General features: G+C 40.4%; 2 protein-coding genes across 3 annotated transcripts; one reads left to right on the top strand and one right to left on the bottom strand.

Moving 5' to 3' along the window:
* Window positions 1-2,323: 2,323 nt before the first annotated feature.
* Window positions 2,324-13,417, bottom strand: DPM1 (dolichyl-phosphate mannosyltransferase subunit 1, catalytic). 2 transcript variants are annotated; one of them, XM_075769088.1, is made up of 9 exons: window positions 13,267-13,416; window positions 12,563-12,662; window positions 11,224-11,257; window positions 8,948-9,024; window positions 8,807-8,832; window positions 7,778-7,873; window positions 6,255-6,323; window positions 5,846-5,960; window positions 2,324-2,708 (listed from the first exon to the last, which is right to left on the bottom strand). In XM_075769088.1, exons 1-9 carry the CDS (start codon window positions 13,371-13,373, stop codon window positions 2,604-2,606), a joined length of 729 nt encoding a protein of 242 aa, XP_075625203.1. In that variant the 5' UTR covers window positions 13,374-13,416; the 3' UTR covers window positions 2,324-2,603. The 2 variants fall into 2 exon arrangements, with proteins under 2 accessions (XP_075625203.1, XP_075625204.1); XM_075769089.1 differs by lacking the exon at window positions 6,255-6,323 and having other exon boundaries at window positions 2,372-2,708; window positions 13,267-13,417.
* Window positions 13,418-13,441: 24 nt separating this feature from the next.
* On the top strand, window positions 13,442-15,861 carry MOCS3 (molybdenum cofactor synthesis 3). Its single transcript, XM_010305762.2, has one exon. The coding sequence runs from the start codon at window positions 13,511-13,513 to the stop codon at window positions 14,903-14,905; it is 1,395 nt and encodes a 464-aa protein (XP_010304064.2). The 5' UTR covers window positions 13,442-13,510; the 3' UTR covers window positions 14,906-15,861.
* Window positions 15,862-16,420: the final 559 nt, after the last annotated feature.

The raw sequence follows: 16,420 nt of genomic DNA, 5'->3' as shown, positions 1-16,420 counted from the left end.
TTCTGTTAACAGCATACTGGTTTATGATTCTCCCCTTCACAAGTGCACAGAGGGTCAGATGCACAAACAACAGCTACCTCTTCTGAAGTTCAGGCTTCGCCAACTTACTGCAAGAAAACTTTTGAAAGCGTGTTCAGCATTCACTGAGTTATCTGCAGCCCAGTCCCCTGTTTTTTTGAGAAATATACAGTCTTTTTGCTAGGAGAAAACAAAAAACCCAGATGGTTTTCCAGGTAAGTACTGTGAAATATGTGTATGTGTGTGTGTGTATATTCCACTAACTCAGGGAAAGCATGTATGTTCTTAATTCTGCTTCTTTCCACTGGATCCATGTATTAGTTCCTTTCGGTAGTGCTTTCTATGCGTAGCTTGGTGCAGGGTTTTGAAATCAGTTGCAGTCTTCTGACCTTTTCTTGTTTCAAGAAGTATTGTAGAACGTCTACTTGTGTCCCGATGCCATGAAGCACTTTTTTTTATTTCTTTATAGCACTTCTTTCTTAATAACTTAAATACCATTACCTTTAAGCATAATAAGAAATATTACCTATTTATCTAAAAACTGAATATGGCCCAGTCATGTTTCAAACTTTCACATCCTGGAGCACACAAAATATGCCATGTAGTACCATCCTAATTTCAGTATAGAAGCACCTTCCTCCAAACATGATCGCATAAATAGATAAATGAAGGAAATTTTCTAATTAAAAAGTAGGTATGCACATTCTAAAAGCTAAACCCTAACTCACAGCAATTAGATCATGAATAAGTAATATAATGGCCTTTAGTTATATATCACTACATACAAGTCTGAGGAAAAAATACGATCTTGTTGAGGCCTAACTGGTATTCTAGCAAATGGATTTCAGCTGTATGTAAATTTGAATAAACATCTAAAATCTCACTATTCAGTCATTAAAAACTTTACCTATTTTCAACTTGAAATGTTGATTTTAGCCATGAAACCTCCAAATGGAACATAAATAGATGATACCTATTCACTGGAGATTTCAGTGGCCCTTTAGACCCAGAGATTTATTTCTGTATGTATTATTAGATCTGATTAGGCTGCAACAAATGAAATTACCTATAATTTGCTGGAAAAGTACAGGCAAATGTCACAAAATGTACAGTTAAGTCACTGTAATCCAGTTACAGGTAGATTAAAAATATACAGCTACTTTTTTATTATTATTTTAAAGCAAATTAAATATGAAACGTTTGCTCTGAATACTCAGAAAAAGAGAAAAATATCAGAATCTGTACAACTTCACTGAAGAACAAAGGAGTTATCTCTAAAGCAGTCCACTAGAAAATAGGTTGTTTTTTTTTTAAAAAAGTTCTATTTAATTAACTTTTGTCACTGACTGTGATAACTATCTGAAATATGAATTTATCATTTATCTACAGACTTCCTAAATTTTTTTCTGGTATTAACAACTGGTAATACCCTGCATTCCTTTAGTACACTGGATAAAAATTACGCCTATTTGGCTGCTGTTCAAGACATCTTTTGCTTCCCCTCTCCTACCATTAATTTTCTGACACAGATATCCACAGCAATACACACACACCACGCCACCACCACCCCAAAAAGCAAGGACGTATTTTTCATTTCTGTAAAGCCATTATCAGAGTAACTTCATTCTCCTGCTTACTTCTGCACCCCTCCCCCAAGCACACATTTGATCGAAAGGGCTTCATAATTTCTGAGTTCTTGCTATATCGAACAGCAAAACAAAATATAGTATTGCTCTGTATTTCGTTCCTCAGGATCGGGAACAAATACAGATTTTACACTGCAAACTGTTATCTGACGTAACAAATTTCTCAAGTGTCTTCAGTGAGGTGAACTGGGTCTTTTGTCACCTTCAGGTTGGGTGAGATGTCGTACTCCTATAGAGATGCTAAAAATGTTTAGTTTCTAAAGAAAATAGGAAAAGGGAATCACCTGCTTCTGAACACACAGGATACAAAATTATTCCACACATATGATTCTTTTTTTTTTTTACCCAAAGAATATTCCTCCTTTCCAGTGTAGGAACAATTTTACAAAGAACAAATTACTGTACTCATCTGTATTTCCTCTTAACCTACACAAGCTATTATCAGTTCTGTAGAAACCGTTCTATGTATCTGCTTTAAGATACATGTATGTATGTGCTGAGGAAAGAAAGGGAACTAATTAGTATATATTTAAAATACTATATGCAAAGCACAGAACAGAGATAAGAAATTCCGTAATTTTTTTATGTCCTTGCTTGTCTTAATTTTGAAATCATCTTTAGCTTCTGCTGAATAATGATTCATTTCTAAATGCAAAAGATCATTTAGCTTTGTGTTCTTTATTAAGACTTCACTATCTTTACAAAAATAGAATAGAGCATTAGCCTTTATTAGTTTTTAGTTTACCATACAGTTAATTTATTTTGAAAGGAGCATTTTGGGATACAATATATTTAGTTTATTATTGATGGTTTGTTTCATTGTTAGTTTATAGCAGGTCTTCTGGTCACCGCAAATTATCAAGTTTCTGCTATTACATACTAAAAACCACACAGATGTCAGAAAATGTTTTTCTAAAAAAGTTAATTTAGGATAAACTATCATGTTGTAGCAAACAAGGTCAAAAGTCCCTTTAAAAAGGAGACTATTTCATTGCCTCCCAGTTTAGATTCTCCATAGACACGGTCCACAAATGAAATAGGAACCTGTTGAAACAAGCAAAACTATTTTTAAGATTCAAAACCTAAATAATCAGATATTCCATAAACAAAAGAATGGCCTTTGAATTACAGCATGTTTAGACATGGGAAGAAGGCAAGCACCAGATTGGCTTCCTTTATGTCAGTTGTTCTTACCAGGGGCTTTAATGATGCCCCATTGCTGAGGAGCATGAAATTATTTGGTTTATCACCTTTAAAGATGATCCAAAGACATTACTCAGTGGCTGGATGATACACCAGTCAGAACAAACTTAATAGCTGAAGTGCACTAAAAGCCTGGGGGCTTAAAATGAACCTTCACCGCTTTCCTTGTTATCTAAATTCAACACCTTTGAGTCAGGAAGGCAAAAAGCTCCCGCCACCATGAAACAGTGTTCTCCTCAACCTCACATCTGGCTAGAAGATGACACTTGAATGTGGCTGTTAGTGCAGATTTTACAAACAATACCTGTCTTTGTCTTTGACTACTTTATAGAATATTTACAGGACTAAAGGACATTTAAACTACTACTTTTGGTTTTCTTACGTAAGTGATCATACTGTCCAGATAACTCACTACTTATAAAATGGTAGAACATACTGCTTTTCAGTAATCTGACCACGTACAAATGACATATGACAGGACATTCTGCCAACATTATATTAGAATATTCAAGACTTTCCATATATGTTTGTGTGCAAAATTGAAATACTTCAGGGGCTACAATAAAGAATTACATTTGCAAAAGTCATTAAAAAAATTGGCTTAGTGTTCTGCTGGCAGTTTCAACCAGAAATCATCTGGCAAGTGGAACACAGAAATCACCACACCCTTGCATCTGTGCCAGGACTGAGGATTTCTCGCAATTCTAGCGGATCAGACCACGGTAGAAGAGCACCCAGGGCAAGACAACCGTAAGGAAGATGCCTAAACTGGCATGCAGATAGACCCAACAATGACTCTGGCTTTCTCAGCAGGGTCCCTTTGATGATCCCAGTAAGCATCCTGGCAACTACAGACAGCTGACCTACGGGGCATGGACAGAAATCACTGAGTATGTGCTCAGTGCAGGATGTCAGAAGTGACATTTCCAGACCAGTGATGAAAGAATGGTTAATTTCTCATCTAATAAAAGGTACCCAGTCTTTCCCTTTAGTGTAAGAATTGACCATCTGTGGTGTTGCTGGACTTTGCCTTTCTTGCATAAGAAGTTCTATCATTAGTCTTAAAGGAAGCATTTTCAAAAGGGTGTATTCCATGCGCTGTGCTACATTTCACGTATGGTAAAGAAGTACAGCAGAGTGACTCAGAGGTGCATACGAGACTATTCCAGAATAGCCTGTGTCAGTTTATCTCATCATCCATTTGTCCCTTTTAGACCAGCAAGCCTCAATCTTCATTTTCAACTTTGCTTAAGAAATATTTTACCCTCGCAAGCATTTCTACATTTTGCAACTGCATAAAAACTCTTATTCTGCCTGTAGAGTTGCAGCACCCACAAACCAGGAATTAGACATGCAAGCATCATCTCTTCTGGAATTTTGGTATTACTATTTTGGATAATTGCAAAATATATAAAGATCGTAAGTATTGATCAGGAAACACTGTATCGATGGACTTGAAATGTAATGAAAAATTGTCCTGCCCCAGGAGTAACAAGACAGAGATGATACACAGAACAGTAAAAATACAATAGTCTTATTTATGTGTCTGTGTCAGCAATCTGAACACTGTCAAGTTTGTTACAGATATCCCAACAGAAATCCTAAAGACAAGGCTGAAGCAGAATAATGAAGCAACTTTTCAGATGTTGGAGAGAACTCTTCCTACATGTGAGAATCCAAAGGGGGAGGGAAGATGCTGCTTGCTGGAGCCTGTAACGGGTGGATTGTGGAGGATGGCCTAACTGACCCATTGCAGAACAGAGCCCACGTCTCGACACCGACTGGCAGACGTCAGGCCTAGCGAGGACTGTCTGTCAGGCTTTGAACTGGAAGACAAGTATCTTAGATTTCATGCTCTACCACCACTAGAGGCATGTAAATAGAGAAGTGGTGGGATCAAACAACAGACAGAAAAAAGGTCTTTGCAGCAGTAGTCTGAAGAAGTACAAGCAACCCAAGACTGCGTTTTTTTTAAAGCCAGAGAAGTGTATTTTACTGTTTTAAAAATGTATAGCAAATTAACCCTCATCTCACCCTAGGTTTCAGTATCTAGATGTATAGAGAGGTGAGGATTTAATTCAGCAATATTAGAAAGCAATATGTGAATGCAGCTGGAGGTGAAGACCAAAGAAATTAGGGTCAAACGCCAGCTACAGACAGGATGTGGTTCCATAAGCAAGAAGGGTGGGAGAAGAAAACCTGCTTCATTGCGTGGAAATACTCTACCTGATGTTGACAGAGAAATGCAATATGTAAGGTTTAGAGAGAGAGAGAGAAACAAGTACCAGCAACGGAATTCTCTGACAATTCACAGTCATGGAAATGATGATTAAGAACTGGTTCTGAGATTTGGCTGCAGAGAGCATTCCAATGAATCATCTTTAAAAACACCAGCAAGAGCAATTCAATGAAATATAAAAGGCAGCAATCAGACTGCTGGAAATACAGGATCTAACAATTGTTTGGGGTTCTTTTTCAGTGACTGTAGACAGCACACTCAAAGAGCTTAGAAGTGAAAAGTTGTGATAGCTGGAAAGTTGGAAAACAACAAGGCAATAAATGACAGAGAGAACAGAATAAATCTGGAATAGAATAAAAAATTATTTGAAGAGACCTAACTAGAGATGTCTGTACAATATGAAGGAGGAAAGAAAAGGCTCAGAGAGGCTTCAGGGTATATTTTGACTTGTTTCCCTCCTTTGAAGAACCCTGTAAAATTGTATGCAGCTGAAGAAAATGGCAACACGAAGAGGGAAGGATCTGAGAAGCCTGTCACCCAGGGGAATAAGTAACTGGAATTTCAGAACTGGTATTCACCTGGAAAAGTTGGAAAAATAGAGTTCTGCACATGTAATTTCTTTATATCCATTTGAAAATTTTGCTGCTTCTTGGAAGCACACAAAATTTCATATGGTCCCAGTAATCTGTACCTATATTTAAATAAAAGCAAAATATACTTATCAAAACTTTTACTATACCTCTCCAATAGTATATCCTAACTGTCTAGCCCGAACAATCATCTCCATCTGGAAGACGTATCCTTTAGAAACGCATTTTTCCATTAGTTTCTGTAAGACTTCTTTTCTGTATAACCTGTAAACGATTACAAAGAAAATGAAACTTGAAGCACAATTTCTGAACTTCAGAAATCAAGATAGTGTGTAGGAATCTTAACTGTAATCACTCACTCGTATAATTACTATTTAAAAAAAAAATCTTTAACAAAATCATAAGAGCAACAAAGAGCAATCTGGTCTCCTATTTCTTACAGCCTTTCCAAACAGATTTCATAGTCCCCAATGAAAAAGGTCTGTTCTCACTCCAGTTCCTTGTTCAGCAGTTTCTTAATTTCAAATAAATGTTATGAATTGCAAACCAGACTCATACCTGAAACTCCCTGTTAAGTCTGATGCACCTGGTCTCAGCAAAACCTGAGTTATAAAATTGGCACCACGACTGTGAAAGAAAACACGAATGTCAAAATTGCTCAGTACACAATTCTGAAAGATCACGCAGAATTTCTAGAAAATAAGTAAATATCCTACTAGCAAAAACCCCCCACAACCTTTTATTGCTTAATTATGAAACAACTGTATTTCTAATATGTTTTCACTGCTAGATTTGACTAATAAATCATACAATCTTAAAACCCAACGTTTTGTTTTTCAAATGTAGATGATTAGTAGATTATTGAATTTCTCTATGAAGGAGAAAACCATGATTTTTAGAAATTAGGTTTACAATCTGGTTCTTTATGGTAGAACTGTCAGTACTAATGTCAGAACTAACCGTCAGAACTACAAACTAATACAATACATAAGAATTAGATTTTACAACAGCCAAAACAACATTTTTCTTCTAACATTCACTGTAAGTGGAGAATAAAAATGCTTCCTGGACAAATGCAAGGCTTGGATTTAGAAAATCAAGGTTCAGTTTTGGCTCACGCTTCTTTCGTAAGCTCCACTGATGAAAAACATTGTGAGACCGAAAAACCAGTGGTGACTATCTTGCTGAGGGCTGTCTTACACACTGATAACATGTGCAAGTCCTTCACCTTGTCCAGTATGATGTAAAATGATTTCTCTGTAATGTCCATTTAGCTCTCTTCCTCTTTTGGGGTGTGTATTTTATTTAGAGCTACAAGTAGATGAGCACTTATTCCAGCCATTAAAAACCAGGAGAAATCCAAATACAGTCCCTGTGATACCATCTCCAGATCAGACTGGTAACACAACTTCTGCTCCTAATTCTCTACAGTAACACACAAATCAGCATTAACTTACACCTATTCTCTTAAATCAGGGGGGAGAGAGAACGACTGCGCAGAAACTTGTCGATTACGTCCTCAATCCTATAAGTCCCTGAGACGCCAGCATAATCGTGTGTAGGACCTTGACAGAGTTTTCCTCTTTGCTTGTGGGTGAAACCTCCCCAGTGTTCACTGTAACTGCTTTCCAGTAAGGTCTAAGTAATGATTGATTGACATTGATTGTGCCAGATAATTCTGAACTCATGACAAATCAGAGTGTCAACAGAGGTGTCTAGCAAGTGTTTAGAGGAAGGACCATTACAGCTATTAAAGCTAATTAAACATGTCTTTTAAACTTGACAAAAGCATCATAGTCTCAGCTCATTCTTTGGAGATGAGGCTGAAAGCCGGTCTCAACCTGATGCTGTGCAGATTTGTCCACTGGTCCATTTCTCAAGCCTACTCATATCATTACAGTCTGTCTTGGTGGGTTTTAACCGCAGAATTTGCAAGTCATGCGTGCTTCTCTTATTTAACATGATTTTGCAGTACGCGGTAGTATTGACTAAAGACTCGGTTCAGCTCACACAGATTGAGTACTCGGAATTATTATTTCTAAATAACAAATTTATGTGTAAATATCTAGAAAAATACTAACCTGATTAATTTTCTTTTCAAATCCCAGCCATATACTCCTCCATTTCCTTTATATCTTGTTCCAGATACAATATCAAAATTGCCTTCTTTCTGCTTTCTGTAAGCAATTGGTTTTATCAGAAAAACAAGAGGAATATTTGTATGAAGGTAGGACAAATTTCAAAATAAGCAAAATGACTCTTTTAGTATAAAATCTGTATTTTACAGACCTTTGAACAAATACTAGAGAAGAGAGGAAAGCAATAGTTACAGTGGTTATAAGCATTATGCATTTAAAAACCTGTTAATTGTTCTCTTACAAAGAGCTATTTCAGGGAATCTTACAATTATCTTTTACCAGTTATGTCATAGAATTTCATAGATGACTTCATAAATAATTTATAAAGACCAACATGCATTTTTAAAGCCCTTCTCTAGTACAAAAAGGCAGAATGATTTTAAATACAGATTTCAATATTTAAATTACACAAACCCATAGTAAGGGAAAAAAAGTCTGGAACTATCCTTAGTCCATAGCATGCCTGACTGCTGCAGAACCTGATCAAAATTTTAGGTCTCTGGTCCTACCTAGCAAGAACGTTGAAAATTACGCAGACTGCTGGCCTTAGCCTGCTGACCATTTCTCAAACACTGAATTCTTACAGGGAGAGGAAGGCAAGAGGTAGACAAAAGGCAGACAAAAGTATTTCGCCAGTAACTGATCGATATCCCTACATGCACACACAATGAAATAACATTTATATATATGCTTTTCAAAGCTGAACAGCCATTACAAGGAAGAGAAGTACTCAGCCACACGTGCTCTCTGTTACTTTAAACTTGGGGATTTTTGCTCTAGTTAGGAACTAATTATTTTTCTGGATTATTCTGGGACAAATCTAATGAGGTCAAATCACTTTTATTTGTATTCTTGCCTTGCCAATTTTCTTACTACAGCTAGACAGCTATACAAGAATATAAAGTGTTCAAATATTACTACGAAACAATAGATGTTCATAAGTCATTCTCTCATACTACAATCGGCACCTACCTGATAAACTCTGGAATAAATTTTGGCTGAAATGGAAGGAGAACAGATCAGAAAAGGAGTGGGGGTAAAAAAAAAAAAAAAAAAAAAAAGAAAATGTAATTGTAACAGATTAAAACAACCGTACGTAAAATAGAGACTTACATGGTGAGAGAGGTCAGCATCCATAATAACAATAAAATTCCCAGTGGCGTGCTTCATTCCATGAATATAAGCAGTACCTGATGAAAACATTACAGAAATAATTTCCCTCACTATTTTAACATCTGCAATCTTCTGGCCACATTCTTAACTTACTTTCTAAAAAAAAAAAGTATCTCTAAGTTATACTAGAAAAGGATCAACTAAAACCTCCTAAAATTTATTTTAAAATGTATCAGTAGTCAAAGATTAAAGTTATTTTTCCTTCTCCCAACAATTTCAGCACTAGGTTTTATAAATATAAACCTTGGCAAACCCTACTGCACTGGAAATAAATGCACAGAGAAACATGACTTGAGAAGTGGGGCACTATTTGAAATAACATTTCCAGAAGCGCCACAGGCACTTATGAGCCACAGAAAACTGGAAATATGACACAGGCAACAAAATAATCACTGAGAGTTAAAAAAACCCTTGCTTTCTAGACTCAGGATTTACTATTAGTAGTATATAGATCTTGGGTTGTTCTCCCTGACACCGTGAATTATATTCTGATACCTAATCTGAAGGTAGAGTCTTTTTTTCTTACTTCAGATTTTGTTGCATTTTATCCATGCTGTATGAACAAGCTATCTTGATTAGAGCTGGAACAAGTCTTGCCATTACAGTTTTCCTCAACAATGCAAATTTCTGATCCGAGTCATGTCATTCAAAGACAGCACTGCTTCCAAGGACAGCACAGCTGCGCAACAGCAATTAAAAACTGGCACATACTTCTCACTGATCCAAATTACTCCTGAGTCTTTGTGTTAGCTTCAGAAGGAATAGATAAAACTGAAAACAAAACACTCTCAACTGATGCCCTTAGCAGGCACTCTCAGAGGAAACTGAGCTCCTGTTAAGGAACAACCTGTCTTTCCTTTCTTCTCCACGTTGCTTGCAAAGTTACACAGAAGGAGCATCACAGATTTGTGTACTGTGCATGACTAGTAGATATGGTACATGAAAAAATTAAAATTGGCCAGTTTTAGTCCATAATACTGGTCGAATTAGGACAAAGGGGTGAAAAGGCAGAAAACAAAGATATGTAGGCTTTTTGGGGTTTGTTAGATAAATGAGATTAGAAAAAAGTATAGAAAGGTGATTTAAATAAACAATTCAATGTCAAAATTAGAATTTTATTTTTGTTCAGTGGACTGGAGAGATCAGTTAGCTGCAGTACTTGGTACACAAGACACGACAAATGTTTTACCGGCACATGGAAGTGGTGGTTGCCAAGACATTTAGCAAGAAAGGCAGATACTGATTAACAATGAAATCAAACAAGGTATTGCATTTTATCATTTTCTCCATTCCTATTATAAGAGAGGAGAGATAAGGATACAACATGAATCTTAACAGATGGAAATATCTTTCCATACTACAAGTTTTATATGTCATTTATGACTTCCTAGGGATCTGCTTTTTTTCTAAAGCAAATAATGACAAACTTGATTTACATATTCTGTGAAACATGGCATCAGAGCGATAAAATTGCAGTCCTGCACCATTCCATGCAAAGTTTAATGATCAATCTCAGCGGTATGAGATTGGCTCCCAAATGAGTGAGATTTCTGCAACGCGAGTAACACTTGCAATGTACTTCAAAGCCTTCAATTCACGTTAGTTAATAGGTGAGACAATACTTAGCAATCAGTGCTGGGCATTTGTCAGATATGTATTGTTAGAGTCATAATTCACACTGAAACATGAATTTCACTGTCCAAATACATGTCAGGAAAACATCCAGCCTTCTCTGGAGATTGCCCGAACTAAGGTCCAATTTCTGGAGCATCCTGCACACAGGCAGATTGCACAGAAAGCTCTGCTGTCCCTTCTGGGTCAGTAGGTTCCACACAAAACCAGCAGCTACTCTTGTAAAATGGTACATTTTTCCTCAACCTCGACTCCTCGCTGTGTACTCAGTGAATGCAGCATGGGGGGAGAGAAGCAGCATGATGTTAACAGGAAAACATGCTTGTACAGAATCACAGTGACCACAGTTTTCAGGTTGGAGGTTGTGGGGAACTTGTTATAAATAATACTCTGTGATTTTTTTGTGTGTGTGGTTTTTAAGCTTGTTCACTTACAAAAAACTTGATGAAAATGTGTATTTCTGCTTTTGGGCTTTACTGTGATTTTTTTTCTGGAACTTTATACACTAAAATCAATCAAAGAACACAGAAGATTTCACCACCCCCACCCCCCCCCCCCACTAACCAGAGTTAATAAGGACTTACCAAGGCCCAACTTTCTTGCTCTGGGTCTTAGAAGCTGCAGGATATATTAAAATATACATATATTACTTGAAGTACAGTTTTTAATTAATTTTAGTGACACATTTTCAGGGTATAAAAATATTTTAAAGTGTACTTTTCATTTTTAGAAATCGAGATAACATATAAAAATATATTTATCTGTGAAAATACAGGAAAAACAAACCATTATATTAAACAGATATTTGATCAGGGCATATTTAAAAACAAACTCCTTTTAAGCTTTTCTTAGTAGATCTGCAGTAAAAAAAGAAAACAAAATTAAAAGCACCATCTTAGTAACAAAAGGATTTCCTCAAATTCCACTATCCAAAAGAAAGTTATAAATCTGAACACTATTTCCCCAGCACCATTACTTTTAAGGAGTGACAAACACTAACAGCAAATGTTCTAGCAAGCTTCCCAAAGTGCTTTAGTACTGAATAGAAACATGACTCAAGTGTGCTTGGCTTAGCACTGCTGCAGGGGTAGGCCCACAGATTAACCTTCGAAATGAAACTCTTAAGCAGTGAGCAAAGGTTGGGTAACTATTTTAAACTCTTCTGTTACTGGTATCAACAAAGAAAAAAAAAAGGAAAAAAGACTGTAAAACTTCCTATATACAGTGTTGTTAAAGCAATCTCTATCAGTGGTACTTCATTCACAAATACTTTTTAACACCTTGCGTTTACACAGTAATAGATTAAGAAAGCGTCTGACTGCTTACAGTGCAAACTGAACATTGGGTTGTTACACTGTTCCATGATAAACTTTTATTGCCAAAAATGTGGTTTTAGTGGCTCATAAAGACTAAAAAAATGACAGTATCTTGTTGTATATAATTGATGGTTATACCATAATATATTAAATAGGAAAAAAAAAGCCCTGTTATTAAGGAATGCAACTAGACAGATTAAAAATAAATGACAAGAGCAGACTCGCTTTCATCTGCCCAATTTCCCTCTTCCTACAGTCAGTTACAATGAAATTAAGCGTTATCCAAACCTCATCTTTCCCTCAGGCATGCACAAAGTACACTAACAACCACCAGTCATTGCTCAATAGCACACAGCCATGCGCAAAGCATTGAAAACGTTTTTCAAACATTAATTCATGATTCCGCATACTCAGAATGCTGCTGAGCAGCTGCAGGAATATCACGATTTGATATTTGTCTCGAGTGGCGTGCAAAAACTTATATAACTTGTTTAAGGATGTAAAGAAAGTGCAGAATCCAGGCACGCCATTCCAGTTGTCTAAGGACTTCAAGTACTTTCCCGTACAACAAAAATGGAAAAGAAGAAATACAGAATATGCAACTCACTATTTTGTCTGATCCATATATCGTTTGCAACTGTTCAGCAATTTCCTGCGTCCCATCCGGGCTTCCATCATCTATGATGATAATTTCAAAGTTGTTCCCACTGAAACGACAATTGTTGTTACGTGAAGAAGCGGAAGCCCCAGTTTCACCACGGTGCCGTCGAAGAGCAGAGGACGAAGCGGTTTGCTGCAGCCAGGGCCGCTCGCCGCTCGCCTCGGAGCTCCGGGCCCCGCCGCGCCCCCGGTGCCGGCCGGCTCTAGGGCGCAGGGCCCGGGCACAGCCGCGCCGAAGGCGGGACGGCCGGGGCTGCCGGGCACCACCCGCACCGCGGTAATTGCGTTTGCCTAATTAACCCCGGAAGAGCCGCGCTCCTCGCTCGCTAAAAGCGTTACGTGTTCCGCGGCACGGGAAGCGCGCCTGACCGCCCCGGGGGGGGGCGGCGTCCTGCCGCAGCCGTGGCGGCCGCGCTCCGGAGCCCTACAGAGCTGCTCGGACCGCCGCAGCCTCGCACCGGGAGCGCCTCCCCCCAGCCGCTCCTCGGCCAGCCGCCAGCCCCGCCCCGGGGCGCTCCCGGCCCGCGCTCGCTCGCCGCCTTTCCCCGCAGCTCCCTTCCGCCCAGCGGGCCCGGCGGGGGGGGGGGGGGGGGGGGGGGGATGGAGCTCGGCCCCAGCCCGCCCAGGGACGCCGCCCGCCGCGGCCGGTACCTCTCCCGGAAGGTGCGCGCCAGCAGCCAGACGACGAGGGGCAGGTTCTCCCGCTCGTTGTAGGTGGGCAGCAGCACCGAGAACTTGTCGGCGCCGCCGGCCGCCATGTTGGCGCGCTGACGCACCGGAACCGGCGGGGAGGCGCCGCAGCCAATCGCCGCACGCGGCGAGGCCGGAACCGTCGGAGCAGCCGGCCGGAAGCGGAAGTGACGCGCTGTGTGGCTCGCGCGCTTTCCCCTCAGCCATGGCGGGCGGCGCGGAGGCGGCGCGGTTGAGCGCCGAGATCAGCCAGCGGGAGCAGGAGCTGCGCGGATTGCGCGACCGGCTGGCCGCCGTGCTGGCGGGGGGGAGCGGTGCCGCCCCGGAGGGGAGCGGTGCCGCCTTCCCCGGCGAGCTCCCCCCTCTGCCCGCCCAGGCCTCCCTGAGCCCCGCCGACATCCTGCGGTACAGCCGGCAGCTGGTGCTGCCCGAGCTGGGCGTGCGGGGGCAGCTGCTCCTGGCCCGCTCCTCCGTGCTCGTGGTGGGCTGCGGCGGCCTGGGCTGCCCCCTGGCCCAGTACCTGGCCGCGGCCGGCGTCGGCCGCCTAGGCCTGGTGGACCACGACGTGGTGGAGACCAGCAACCTGCACCGGCAGGTGCTGCACGGGGAGGCCCGCCGGGGGGTCCCCAAGGCCGCGTCTGCCGCGGCAGCCCTGCGGCTGCTGAACTCCGGCGTGCAGTACGTGCCCTACTGCGGCGCCCTGGACCCCCGCACTGCCCTGGAGCTGGTGCAGCAGTACGACGTCGTCGCCGACTGCTCCGACAACGTCCCCACCAGGTACTTGGTGAATGACGCCTGCGTCCTGGCTGGGAAGCCCCTGGTGTCTGGCAGCGCCCTCCGGCTGGAGGGGCAGCTGGTCACGTACAATTACCAGGGAGGGCCCTGCTACAGGTGCCTCTTCCCCAAGCCCCCTCCACCAGAGACGGTGACTAACTGCGCAGATGGTGGCGTGCTGGGTGTGGTGCCGGGCATCGTGGGCTGCATCCAGGCCTTGGAAGTGCTGAAGATTGCTTCGGGAATGGGCCCCTCCTTCAGTCGGTTCATGCTGATGTTTGATGCCCACGAAGGCAGATTTCGCAACATTAAGTTACGACCAAAGAAACCAGACTGTGCTGTTTGCGGTGACAATCCAACTGTCACCTGCCTTCAGGATTATGAGGCGTTTTGTGGTTCTTCTGCGACAGACAAGTGTAGGACTTTACACCTGCTGTCTAGTGAAGACAGGGTATCTGTAGAGGAGTACAAAAAACTGTTGGATGAGCAAGTTCCTCATGTATTGTTGGACGTTCGTCCGCAGGTAGAGGTGGATATCTGTCGCTTGGTACATGCTGTCCACATTCCTTTGAGTAAATTAGAAGAAAAAGATGAAGAATATCTGGAATATTTAGGAAAAAGAATTTGTGAAGAAAAACAGAGAACTAACGGCCAAACATCTTTTCCTGTATATGTTGTTTGCAAATTAGGAAATGACTCCCAGAAGGCTGTAAGAATTCTGCAGGAGTTACCTGCCAAAGAATTTGGTTCTGTGTTAGCTAAGGATATTAAAGGGGGGCTCATGGCTTGGGCCAGTAAAATTGACCCAACGTTTCCTCAGTATTAGAAATTTAAATGGTGGAAAAAAAATTACAAGTTTTCGTAGTAAATTCCATAGGGTTTCATCTTCTCTGTGTAATGACTATATCATGTGGATAAAACAGAAGGTAGAAATACCATATTGATTTTTAACAAAAACAAAACCAAACCATATTTTTTTAGATGTCTGATTATTTTCATAAAAATGTGCAACTATCCATGGGAATTGAAAGAAAGGTGTTTCTCGGTTATTGTTTAACAGTGAAAACTTGGAATAACTACTTAATTGTGCATGTGATAGTTGAGAATGTCATTCTCCAGTCTACAATTACTAATTAGGAATCAAAGAACAGGAGTCAAGCGTTGAAAATTTTTACTCATTCTCCTAACTGCCTAACAAATTGAAACAGTGCATGCAGTGATTAAAAAAATAACTAATTGTTAATCTCTAGCTGGTCAGTAGTGCTGTGAAGCCTATCATAGGAAATTGCCAAGACAGTGCTGACAGGACTGTTTCAGTCAACACCTTGTAGTTCTGTGTGTGTTTATGAAAGAAAACTGCTCGCTGCAAATAACAGCATCTGCAGGAAGGGTGTTCTTTTAAGAACTTCTAGGGCCATCCGTCCTCATTTGCTGGATAGCAAAAAAATTGTATTTCTGACTTGTATAGAGAAACTGAGGTTAAATGTTAATAAGATGTAAGTTTGAGCCCGGAAAATTTGTAAAACATATAGAAAATGCTTTTGTGAGGGCTCAGAACATTTCAGAGATTGGGAGATGAAGAGCAGGTGAGAGACAAAAAAAAAGAAAGAAATGTGGGCTCCCTTGTGCAAATACAAAGATACATTTCTTAAGCGTTCTGCCTGTTGTGGTAGTTGCATATCCTCAGTTGTACAGCATTATTTTGTTAACTGACATGAAGAGTTCTAAAAAGTTCTCATAGACGAACTGAATGAAAAGAGAAATAAATAGCTTGTCAACAGAGCTATCTGAGTCCTCATCACTTAAGCATAGTAATTATCTTATTATATTAATTAAGGTATGGATTTCTTTTACTTTCTGAGGAGGGAAAAAAACACTTGACTAATCCTCGCATTATACAATGACAAAAAAAAAAAAGAATAGTATAATTATAATTAGTAGTGGAAAAGGCAGATTTTAGTAAAATAAATGAGAGAACATCCACACCGCCTACTGTGGGCTCTAGCAATAATAGTCTCTTGTGAAGGAAACAGTTACGTGAGTTTATAAATATGAAGTTATATCTCTTGCAATTTAGAGGACAAAGAAAACATTGAAGGCCATGTCTTAAAGTAAGCGTTAGTGCTTTGTGTAGCGAGAGTCATCAGTCAAGACCTTTTGAGGCAGGTTGTGAAGGCTTGGTTCGGCCAGAACATCTGGCTTTGGGGGGAGGCTTGGTTCAAAACATCTGGCTTTGGGTGGGTTTCAGCTTTTGAGAATTGGAAACCAAAGAGACTTGTTTGAAATTCTTGACCTATGTTTTCATGGGTTTTTTTCTTTATTGTGATGTCAAGGAGAGACT

This window comes from Balearica regulorum, chromosome 16 (genome assembly GCF_011004875.1).
Source record: "Balearica regulorum gibbericeps isolate bBalReg1 chromosome 16, bBalReg1.pri, whole genome shotgun sequence".
Taxonomy (NCBI): Eukaryota; Metazoa; Chordata; class Aves; order Gruiformes; family Gruidae; genus Balearica; species Balearica regulorum.
The sequence above is the reverse complement of the archived record's forward strand: the minus strand, read 5'-3'. Positions and strand labels throughout refer to the sequence as shown.